General features: G+C 37.8%; 1 protein-coding gene across 1 annotated transcript in view; it reads left to right on the top strand.

Moving 5' to 3' along the window:
• LOC117625643 (ammonium transporter 3 member 1-like) overlaps positions 1-3749 on the top strand; it is a 16142-nt gene extending 12393 nt beyond the window's left edge. Inside the window, exon 2 of the mRNA XM_034357169.1 lies at positions 3223-3749. Coding sequence (XP_034213060.1) covers positions 3223-3749 — 527 coding nt within the window. The remainder of the gene's footprint in view (positions 1-3222) is intronic.
• Positions 3750-13050: the final 9301 nt, after the last annotated feature.

Here is a 13050-nt window from a genome sequence, read left to right as displayed (position 1 = left end):
ATTCCTTCTGGAGTTAGATGAATACAAAGCATCTGGAATGGACAGTATTGTTCCATTTGGTAACATAATTTGGGCTATTCCTGAGCCTTCAATCAGATCTGCAGGACCTGATATGGTTGTTACCTTTGCTTTTGTAAGCATTAATTTTGAGAAATACTTCCGATCTTGAAGGATCATATGAGTAGTCGCGCTGTCTGCGAGACAAATATCTTTGCCATAGCCTTTGTTTTGAGGGCATCCATAATTTACATCCATGCCTTCAAATAAGTAAAATAAGCTGAATCAATAAAAAGAAAAACATTACCACTTTTATTGGATTGAAATTTAAACAACACTTCAGCTAATACAAATAGTACATTAAGGAATTTAATCTAATTCGGACTCATAACCTTCATTCCCTCTTTCAGTAACAAAATCAGAAACATCTAGATGCGTCTTGTTTAGCTGACGTGATATTTCTGATGAGCCATCTGTGGCTGGCGGAGCATGATCAATGTAATTTATCTCCACTTTCCTGTTCTTAAGTGAAGCTTGATAGAGATCCGCCAAATGCTTGGGCGTACGACATGGCGCACCCAATGTCCCTTTGCACCACATCTGTGACAAGGGCTTTCAACATTTCTAGGCACATGGCTCATCTGTGCCTTTCCCTTATTACGGGATGCATTTTTGCCATTCGTGGATGGACCGCTCCTTGGACCTAAACCCTCTGAACGAGCACCACGATTTTTTCTACTTCCTTGCCAGTGGCCACGCTTGCCCCCTCGCCCACGTTTGTGGATACTGCCACGAGATGAAGTGGCATTCACTTCCTGAGATGCAGCATTTATTTCAGGAAGTGGTGCTGAGCCTGTTGGGCGAGATTGGTGATTCTTTAATAAGAGCTCATTATTCTGCTCAGCTAACAAGAGGCAAGATACAAGTTCCGAGTACTTCTTGAAACCGCTATGTCTGTATTGCTGCTGAAGGAGGACATTTGAAGCATGAAAAGTGCTCAGAGTTTTTTCGAGCATATCCTCCTCGGATATATTTTCCCCACATAGCCTCATTAATGAGGTAATTCTGTGCATAGCAGAGTTATACTTGGACACTGACTTGAAATCTTGAAATCTCAAGTGGGTCCATTCGTATCTAGCTCTTGGGAGAGTCACCGTCTTCTGGTGATCGTATCTTTCACCTAGAGCTTTCCACAGAACCAACGGTTCATCAACCACCACATATTCGCTCTTCAGCGCTTCATGGATGTGGCGGCGAAGAAAGATCATGGCCTTCGCATTCTCTTCAGGTGAAGCATCATTCTCATCTACAATTGTTTGTCCGAGGCCATTGGCTCGTAGATGAATTTTGGCATCCAGGACCCATGATAAATAGTTGTCCCCGGAAAGGTCCAAGGCAGCAAACTCTAGTTTTGCCAAATTTGCCATCCAAAACTTTAGGCTCGAGATCTGGGACATTAAGCCACTTATTAATAGGAATTTCAGGCCCTCATTATTCAGGTATATTAATTGATGATAAAAATAAAGTGCTATGAATTTGCTGGTATGGACGATAAACCCGCACCATACCTTAAATAAAATTAAATGTGCGGTAAAGTAAATTCATAAATTAAATTGCTTGCTGTATGGACGTTAATCCCGCACCATACCTTAAATAAAATTAAATGTGCGGTAAAATAAATTCATAAATTAAATTGCTTGCTGTATGGACGTTAATCCCGCACCATACCTTAAATAAAATTAAATGTGCGGTAAAGTAAATTCATAAAGTATGAGGGTTAATTCCACATCATACTTTTAATAAAAATAAATGTGCGGTAAAGTAAATTCATAAAGTATGAGGGTTAATTCCACATCATACTTTAAGTAAAAGTAAATTTGCGATAAAGTAAACGTGCTTGTATGGGCACTAATTCTGCTCCATACATTTAAATAAAAGCAAAGGCGTGGATGATAAACCCGCACCACCCTTTAAATAAATATTGCCGTATGGGTAATAAACCTACACCATACCATAAATAATACTTTAAGTAAAAGTAAATTTGCGATAAAGTAAACGTGCTTGTATGGGCACTAATTCTGCTCCATACATTTAAATAAAAGTAAAGGCGTGGACGATAAACCCGCACCACCCTTTAAATAAATATTGCCGTATGGGTAATAAACCTACACCATACCATAAATAAAATAAATGTGGGGATAAAAACCTCCACCTAATATATATGAAGTGCATAATATATCATATATTGTGGGCAATATAACTGCGCCACTATTCAAGATATAATAGATGGGTTTTAAGATCACACCATCATTTTATTACAATAATTTGTGTTACAACGCGATGGGTAAAAAAAAAATTACACCACCATAAAATAACAGGACGGATTAAACAACATAGAAATTACAAATTACGTTACAAAGAAGTAAATTAAACAAGCATGGATTAAACAACATAGAAATTGTGAGAACACAAAAAAAAAAGTTTGCATGTCGTTGTAGTAGTAAAGTGAGAGTAGACATATGACAGAGAGGAGACAGAGAAATAACCACATAGTGTTGAGTTGGAAAAATTTCAGAAATAAAAGGAGAGACTATCGTGCTGATAACGTGTTATAAAACTAGAATAATAAGAGGATGAGAAGTACCACTGTAATATTGGGAGTGGAATTATATTTCTCTTTGTGGTGTTTACATTGACAGAATTTCTCCTCAGATAAACTCCAATCTTTCTCTTCTCTCTGACTCTCACTCTATTCTCTTCTTTCTTCCCTCTATTCTTTCATTCTTCCGTATGTGTTTACAAGCAAATATAATGTCTATTTATAGGCAAAGTAAATGGCTTTTAAGAGAGACATAATGATTTCTCCCCAACATCATTATCCCATCTTTTGACTAATACCTCCTAGCTTTATCTCCATCTTTTGACTAATTGCCATCTAGTTTTACCTATACCTATGTAGGCTTCATTTCTTTATAACAATATATATATTATTTAGCCACTTTTTAACAGGAGAGGTGACTATTGAGAAAATAGGAACCTTGTGCGAAGGAGATGTAAGGTCATGTGATGCATTGTATAACTTTTAACACCTCACATGACTCATGGAATGTTGTGTTGACCATGCACAATCATTTAATTAACCATATTAACTAGCTAGCTTTTATTTTAGTTTTGTTTGTTCATAGACTGATACAATATTATTGTTTAAATATGTAAATTATTTAGGTCTGGTTCAAGGATGGGCCGCTATAGTGATGGGAGTTATGTCAGGCAGTGTGCCCTGGTTCACCATGATGATAGTGGACAAGAGGTGGAAACTGCTATCCGCAGTTGACGACACCCTTGGTGTAGTTCACACCCACGCCGTGGCCGGGTTTCTTGGCGGCGTTTTAACGGGGCTTTTCACTGAGCCTGAACTATGTGCACTCTTTTTGCCCGTCACAAACTCGCGTGGAGGCGTGTACGGAGGCTCAGGAGGAATGCAAATCCTCAAACAAATTGTGGGAGCCCTATTTATCATTGGATGGAATATTATGGTCACCTCAATTATTTGCCTAGTCTTACGTTGTATAGTTCCGTTGCGCATGCCGGAGGAACAGTTGCTGATTGGGGATGACGCAGTGCATGGAGAAGAGGCATATGCATTGTGGGGTGATGGGGAGAAGTATGATGTTACTAGGCATGAGCTTTGCTCCGATGATACGTCACATGCTCAAAAATATCCATCTAGTGGTGCCACTCAGGTGGTCTAACTCAAAGTTATATATTATTTATGTTAATAATCTGTTCAAAAAGAAAAAAGAAAAAAAGGCCAAAAAACAAAAGAAGAAAAAACGAAGTACGAAAAATAGGTGTTATTGTCAATTATTATTTTATTTTCTGGTGGTCTTTTCAATGTTTTATGTTAATTGCCTATTGCCTCTGGTAATTATTATGCATTTTATTCAACGAAATTTGGAACACCAAACCATTTTTAACATGTTTAAGATTATTAGCCCCTTTTTTAATTGACAAAATATAATCACTAGAGCCCTCTCGAATAGTGTTACCTTTACTTGAACCCTAGCATTAGTACTTGGATCTTTATTAGTAACTACAAAGGCTCCATTTGGTGAAGAGAGACTTTCATGCAACAGGAATAATACTTTTTGTTATCTTTGATCAATAGAGCAATAATATGCAGGATAATTCTTCCACGTGTCATAGCATTATTGACCGAAAATAGTTAAACAATGATATCCTCATTACAAGAAATTTATTTTTTGCATTTGGTGGATTGATAAAAACACTGGATTGGATCCATAATCATACTCGTGTGTTTTGTGACCCAAGTTGTAAGAACCCAAAACAAAATATCTAAAAAGAAAGAAAATATCTCAAAAGTAAGGAAAATATCTTTTTGCAAAAAGACAAGTTTGCCCTCGCATATTTTAATGGGGGAAATTTTGATTTTTTAATCGAGAAAGTATTTGAGAATTCCGCTTACGCCATTGCATAGAGCGCGACGAAACGAGTTCGTAGACACAGAGTAGACCCGAATCGGAGCTATAACGAAGAAGATATGGTAAAAAAAAAATCGCGAAGGGCAAAACGGTAATTTGGCCAAAAAGTCAGAATTTTATCTCTCTCTCTCTCTCTCTTCTCCCCCGTCAGTTCTCTCTCTCTCCTCTCTCTCTCCTTCCGCGCGATTTGGGTCGTGCGACCCTTCGCCTTCCAAGCGACGGCCCGGCCACCACAGGCCGAGCCGATCTCCGCCGTGGGTACCTACGGGTCCGCCTTCGTGTCGCCGTCACAACCTGACCGATCTCAACCCCGGGGCCGCCCTGAGTTGGCCGGAAAATCATGTTTTCCGACGGAGGTTCCTGCAAAGCCACCCGAACTTCCAGCTCGAAATTCTTCTTCGTTTCTCCACCAAATCGATCGAGTAAGGTATGGTTTCTCAGCTATTTTTTGTGTTCTAGCTGATGGGTATATGGGCTTCGATCGATTTTAGCTCTAAGGGGTTCGATTTTCGACTTGAAATCTGGCCAGAACTTCGGCCGCTCGAAACTACTATTTCTGGTCACTTTTTGGGGGTTGTCCAAGAACAAAAGTGACTCCAAATGGGGTGTTTTACCTAGGTTAGGAGTTTGGAGTCTTGGTTCTGAGATTTTTCGGCCACCCGAAATCGCTTTGGACATCCAAAGCTGCCCGCGCTTGCTGGAGCGCGTGGGCGAGGGTACTGAGGTAATTCTGTGCAGATTTGTGACCCTCGTGTCGTCACGACCGTGTGGATTTCTTGGATCTTGATTCGGAGTCCGTTTGAGCCCCGAACGAATTTTCCATATCGCGCGATCCGTGAGTGCAGTGTCGTTAAATGATCGGATCGCGCTAAATTTTGGATATGTCGGTCTACATGATGTCAGGATCGTGTAGGATTCGACGGATTGCGAATCGGAGTCCCGGATACTCCGAAATCGCCAACCCTGGGGCTAGGGTTTGGATTTTAAGCGATAACGTGATTTTGGCCAATCCGACCGTCCGTTTCGGACCAAATTCGCAAAACATGGTTCCCGCTCTATGAGAAACCTCAGGAAAGCCCAGATTGGCCATCGGAGGCCGTGGACTTGAGGGGTCCCGGGTCGGCCGGTCGGACAGCTTATCGCTTAAGTAAGCGTCAGGTCTTCCAAAACTGACCTAAGAGTCTAAAAAGTTAATGTGGGCTCAGGAGTAACTTAAATTTGAATGCACGTATTTCTAGGAGCCGGGGGCAGGGTGTTTAGTTGAAATTCTCTTTATTCAGCAGTTTATTAATTTAATCTTTATGAATAATCAGGCACCAGGAGCCCGACAGGATCGCCGAAAAGAACTTTACGAGGTCCAATTAGCTCGGACCTTCTGTGAGTGGACTTTTCTTTCTTAAAAAGATTTTATAATTATATTTTATATTTGATCTTGAATAAGTGATTTAGCATGAATTTTATTATGCAAATACCTTTATTTTTATAAAAATTAGCCAAGCAGCAGATTTGTGGTTTTTGAGCCCAAAATAGTGGTTTAGCTCAGATTTACCAGAGTTCAGAGGATATCAGATTTTATCAGAAATAGTTATTTTAGACCACCATGTACCCACCCTACAGTTGGTGATTACCCAGAGTTGGACCGATGTCGACGGACATCCGGTCCGATTTCAGTTAGTCAGTGCACTTGACTTTGCCTCACGAGTTTCGGGGACGCTCGGACCGTGAGTGCCAGGATTTGCGGCTCGGCAGATTTGGTGTCCCGAGACCTGCCAGGATTGCGGCTCGGCTGACTCTGTGTCCCCGAGACCTGCCAAGATTGCGGATCAGGCTGACTACGGTCCCCTGCATCCTGCCAGAGCGACTCGAGTTGACTTGGTGTCATCGAGGAATCTGCCGGCCGGACAGGCTGATCATAGTCCCCTGATTTCGCCAGTTTGCGGCTCGGGTAAGTCTGTGTGACGCCCGAGACCTGCCAGGGAATTGACGGTTATGACAGGGGTACAAATAGGTGGTATTTTCAAAGGATTTTGGTTTTACCTTATTTAATTATGACTTTCAGTTATTTTATATCAGCTTCTCCGATTTTTCAGGCAGTGATACCTTTATATATTGTTCAGTTATGTAAGGTTTGAGCACAGAGCTTTTATACTAGTTTGATTTCTGTGTTTTATGCAAGCTTTGGTTTCAGTGCTTTTGTACCAAACTTTTCTAGCTTGAATATGATTTATATAGGATGCCTTGAGTTTAGCTTGCTTTAAATGAAGAGTACGTGTTTAGTTTTATTTAACTATTTTTAAATGGGGGTTATTATGTCTATAAAATTGTTTTTCAAGAACATTATTTTTGTCCACTCACATTTTTAACCTTGTTTTTCGCCCCCAGGCCATAGAAGTATTCGGGATCCACCACCGGGCCAGTCACAGCTTCCGCACCGTTAAGTAAGGTAGAATTTGGTAGAAAACCCTTGAAACCTTGAAAACTTTAGAATATGCTCTGATATCTAGTTTAGTAGAAAACTTGAACTGGTGATTGGTTGATTGACTATTCTGGCAGTTGGTGAAGAATTATTGGTTTGTTTAACAGGTGGAAAACTTTGGATTTGATCAAATTACAGGGGAGACTCTGCCGAATTTTCGGCAGGAGTCCAAAGAAAATTTTAATAGTAACTATAGCAGGAAGGATAAAATGGTCAATTGTGTCCGACAGTTGCCAGATGTCGGACACGTACAGGGCTTGGTTCGAATTCCAAAGTGGAATTAGGATCGGGTCCTGTCACAAGTCCACTTGGATTGGATTACTTCTAAATTCTATTCTTGTCAAACTCAATTTTAGTAGGATTAGGAATCCCCCCAAACCTAGGGGTGGACATTCAAACTGAAAAATAGAAAAACTGAGCCGACAAAAAACCGTAATTTTGTACAGTTTTAGTTATGATTCTTGTAGTGAAAAAGCTTGACTGGGTCAAACCAGACCAACCATGTATTTTTAAAAATTTTAATAAATATTTAACCCCATTACTAAATTTGTAAGCCTATAACTAATCTTTCTCTAAATCACCTATATTTTTTAGGCCCAATCACCTTCCTTTGCATTAAATTAGGTCACTTGTGAATTTTTAAAATTCAAAAAAAAGAAAAAAAATTTAAAAACAAGGGTATACTAGTGATTTGCCCCTGAACTTGTACTTAATTTTCGATTGACCCCCTATTCTTTTTTTTTTCCGAAAATTATAGATATGAACTCTTTTTTTCCGCCAACTTCCCCCATATCGTCTAAATTCTCAACATTTCATCCAATTTTCAGTTAAATCATTTTTAAAAAATTGAAGAAAAAGAGTAAACCTAATGCCAACCCCTTCCATCTCCTCCCTTCCTCTTCCCATTCTCCCATGACCACCATCCTTTACTCCCAGACCAATCCCCTACCCCCACACCCTTCAATACACAGACCCTTCCCTCCTCCTCTCCCTTTTTGTTCTTTCACCCACAGACTCATCACCACCATCCCCAACGGTCCTTCCTCCCTTTCCGCCGTCGCCGCCTCCTCTCTCTCTCTCTCTCTCTCTCTCCCCACACACACACTCCCACACACACACACTCCCTCAATTTCCCACCCCATTTGTCAATTTCAATACCTCCACACTCGAAAAGCTCACAGTCGATCCAAGCCTTTCAATGCTTCCCATCTCAAGCTTTTTCCAAATTCACACAAAACCCATCAACCAAAACATCAAAAAATTCAATCTTAAACACTTGGATTTGGAAAAAAGATCAAAATCAAATAAAATTTAATAGAATTTAAATCCATGCCATCGGATAGCATTTGGGGTGGGAGGTTGTGGGGAAGAAGAAAAAACAGAAGGGAGGGTTGGGGTGGGGTGGAAGGGCCATTGGAAGTCATATGGAGAGAGGGAGAGTAGAGGGGCCAGAAAAAATAGATGGAGAGGGTGGGGGTGAGGGAGAGAGTGATTGGTTGGATGGGCCTCTCTCTTATTAACATATGTTTTCTTTCATTTTAAATTTCATATTATTGTATTTATGTATTTAATTATTTTAACATATGAAATGATTATTTTGCCCTCATATTTAATGGCAAATTGGATGAAACGTTGCAGATTTAGACGATAGGGGGGAAATTGGCAAAAAAAAGAAGTTCATATCCTTAATTTTCTATATATAAAAAAAAGGAAAGGGGGTCAATTGAAACCAAAGTACAAGTTCTGGGGGCAAATCACTAGTATACCCAAAAAACAAAGATTTCAGTCCAAAACCAACTTATGGGCAAATCAGACCGCACTGGAATGAATAATTTTTTTTTTTTTTTTTTTTATCAAAACCAAACCGGACCAGACCAAATAAATAGTGCTAGTTCCAGTTTGGGGTGAGAACCAGATCGTGCTCACCCCTAACGACAACTAAGCTATAAACTCGGATATGCTATTACAATCGAGTGCAACCCGACCCTGACAGAATAGGTTGCAGTCGTCTCCTCCAATCTTCATCCCCAACATTGGGCCTCCATCACCTCGACGATAACTCAGCCATCTCCGACAAACTTGAGCAATTTCCAGCAAAACCCACCCATCTCTTGCCCAAACCATTTCATCACTGATCATATTTCTCCTATGAACTTCTTCATCATAAGTGATCATTTCATCACTGAGATTCTCAACATCTTGTGTTTTTGTTAGATTGTATGTGAGTTTTGATTATTAAATTCTTTGACAATATTTGAGTAGTTTATAGGTTAGGATAAAGCTTGAATTCACCGGAAAATTTTCATTTTTTCTATAAATATTTGACATACAATATTGGATTTTTTTTCATTTTCTCTTTTACATTTCCTGGGTTTTTGTAATGTTAGAAATCTGTGTGTGCCTGGGACTGCAGTTGGGTATATTCTTTGAAGGCCCAATTTTGTCTTTTATAAATTTACAATTGCTATTAAAATTCTAATATCCATTTAAGCAATTAACGGAGTGGAGATGATTAAATTTGTTTAAATTTATATTGATTATGATTATTTATAAATTTATATAGATTATGGTTATTTATAGTTTATTTTTTGGATTTATAATTTTATGATTTTTATTTTATGAGAATTTGACTTTTTATCTCTAGGTATTGGAAAATTACTGTTTTTATTTATTTTATTACAAAATTGTTATTTTTCATGTAGAAAAGTTCAAACTTATAATGGCATGTTAGTTAATCCAGTTTGACACCAAACATAGGATTTGATTGGTGTTATCCACTCCAATCCAATGCAATTCAATCCTACTTCATAATCCAATTCAATTTTGATCCCTAAACAGACCCCAAAGGTTCAAAAGAACTACATAGTTAAACCTTATTAATTCCCTTCAAGTAGTGCTTGAACCTTACTTGAATCTCTTAATTAGTACCAATGTTTACAAAGAGGGATTCAATTAATGTGTAAATAGACATCAGTTGAATCCAAAGTCAAATTCAAAAGATATTTAACCCCAATTTATAGACCTTAACTATGTACAAATGGTTCAGCCCTAAGGAAAGAGAGAAAATCCTAAGGAACCCCTTGGGGTCAGTGGCCTCCCTCCCTCCCCTCTCCACTAGTTCTTCCCCTCTACTCTCCTATCCTCCCCTCCCCTCCCCTATCCTCTCATCTCCTTACCTCCCTATTCCCCTCGATACTTCTTGTTATTATTATTTTTGTGTGGTGTGAAATCAACCGTTGTGAAACGATGTAGTCGTCATAATAGTTGTCATCTTTCAACCTACGTACATGAGAATTTGGCTCCATTTGTCATCCTTCAACATGGTTTGGAGCCACAATATGGGAAAAATGTCGGGCTGCATTGCGTTTGGGTTTAACCGGTGATGCTATGGCTCTCTTCCGGCTATCGAGGATGTGGAGCGGTGGCCTTGCTTCTTAATTTGTTTTTGTCTAATAATTTCCATGTTTCCATGAACTGTATAGCAGTTTGATGTGTGTGTGTGTGTGTGTGTTTATTTATTTATGTTTAGGAGGTTTTATTTCTTTTTAACTTTTACGGATCTGTCATTTTTGCTTATGCGCAACGAATTTGTATTACAGGTTCGAGTAGGTGTGCTTTTGGTTGCTAAGTCGAGGATTATAGTAATTTTGTGGAGAAGATTCGTGTTGTTGCGTTTAGTCAGTGGAGAAGATTTACCAATATTCAAAACCATACTGCTGCTACTCTCCGAGGACATAGGCATAGCCGAACCTCGTTAAATACTGCGTCTCATCTACTTTACGTGCAGCTCAATATTCGTACACATTCCAGTTCATTTTATAACACGTTATCAGCACGAGAAGCTCTCAATGAAGGAGCTGTAGTCTGCTAGAGAGATATACGAGCAAACCAACTATGTACTAGTGACATTGGAAAAAAAGAGGATTCTTGGTGGCTATTTGAGAGATAAGTCATCTACTTTTATTTGTCCTGATTGTTTATTATATTGTTATATATGTACTAATTATAATCATATCGATAATAAAAGCAAGTAAAGGTATGGAGCTTGTGCAGGTTCATCCACTTGGTCCATGAAATTATCGCTCAAGGGAGCACAAACGTGATGCAGACCAGCACTAAGTTTGTCTCTACTTTTCTAGTCACAAATATTAGTATAATAATATTATATTATATTATTACTTGCATTGATCAGCAGCCACCTATGACCATATCATATATATTATTGTAAAGTCAAGAATGTGGAGCTCAAAATGGTAATGATGATGCTTGCGAACACCTATGTGAAGCTAAAGAAGAATGATTAAGCAATCACATTGTTCTGCCTACAAATAAGGCTTCCCCCTCACTTGTAACAAAAAAATTCAATGAAAACGTCATAATAGCATTCCTATTGCTCTCTGAATTCTCTAATTTCTCTTTACAATTTCCATGAACTGTATAGCAATTTGATGTGCGTGTATGTGTGTGTGTGTGTTTATGCATTTATGTGTAGGAGGTTTTAGTTCTTTTTAGCTTTTACGGATCTGTCATTTTTGCTGATGCAAGCGAATTTGTATTACAGGTTCGAGTAGGTGTTCTTTTGGTTGCTGAGTCGGGGATTATAGTAATTTTGTGGAGAAGATTCATGTTGTTGTTGCATTTAGTCACTGGAAAAGATTTACCAATATTCATAACCATAATTGCTTTGTACTTTTTTCATTAAAAAAATTATTATCGAATATTCAGAAGGCATTTAATTCCCTTTTTCTTGAACCGTTGGTCATCTATGTTGCACGGGTATGTTGATATGATACGATAAGATTCACTGATAAGGCAAAATTTCAAAAAACTAGGATATGGGTACAGCATCGATACGGCAATTAAAATAATATGTATTTAAAAATAATATAAATAGAAAATATCAATATTACATCCATTATGTCATAATCATCCATCAGAAGTGCAAAACATAAAACTAAACACAAAATACAAGTCTCCATAAACAAAACACAAAATACAAGTCTTCATAGGATTGTTCAAATCATAAAAAAAAAGATATATAAAAGCAACAGAAAAACAAATTAAAACATTGAGAAGCCACTTCTCAAATTTCTAACTTCATTCATCATTGTCATCGCAGGTAAATATGATTGCTTCTAATTCCTTCTTCCTATTTCTTCTTCTTTTATAGTTATTCTCTCCCAAATAAAATGAAGACCTAGCTTCTATCAAGAAGAAGAGGCTGAGTCTTTACAAATTGAGTTTTTAAAATTAACATTATCAGAAGACAATAGGAGTATCGACATATCGGATATGAGTATCGGAGTATCAGATACGGGCACATCCCTCTAGTTAAGAGTATCGGTGCAACATAGTTGGTCATTAAGGTCTACAAGAATCGATTAAATGTCTTTCCAACGATCAAGTTTTTTCTAGTTTTTGGAAATACTTAATAGCGTTGTTTTTGTAGCCAAGTTATTTTAGTTATGTGAGACAAATTGTATAGAAAAGTGAGAAGTAGAGAAAGACAATAGAAATTGTTCTTAGAAGTATCTTTTGTGCTTCATAAAGCACATGTACTGCTAATTACCATAATAAGTGTATAGGTTACAAAACATAGAAATTGTGGAGATTATAAACTTCTGTAAAAGAAAACGACACGATTTTAATTAGCATGTTTATGTTTTTTTTTCTTTAAAGAAACTATTTTCTAACCTTAAAAAGATCCAAATATACCACTAAAAGTAGGTTTTTTATTTTGGGGGAGTAGATGCTTTATTAAAAATAGACTAATGCTACACTTACCACATTTTTATCCCACATTTTTATACCGCATGATGTGGCATACCCATATTATATGTCACATCAATTAAATCAATGAAGTGTATTTTAATTAAGACAATTAGAAAAACAAATACTAGAATAAATCATAAAAGAAAAAGAAAATATTAAATAATTTTTATTGATGTGGCTGTGTACCTCAACTGTCACATAAGATGGTATAAAGATGTGATATACAAATGTGGTAAGAGTAGCAATATTCTTAAAGATAACAAGCACCATAAGAGTTTATAAAAGATAACACTGAAAATAACC

The sequence above is a fragment of the Prunus dulcis genome, chromosome 4, assembly GCF_902201215.1.
Source record: "Prunus dulcis chromosome 4, ALMONDv2, whole genome shotgun sequence".
Taxonomy (NCBI): domain Eukaryota; kingdom Viridiplantae; phylum Streptophyta; class Magnoliopsida; order Rosales; family Rosaceae; genus Prunus; species Prunus dulcis.
This window is presented reverse-complemented; position numbering and strand designations above follow the sequence as displayed.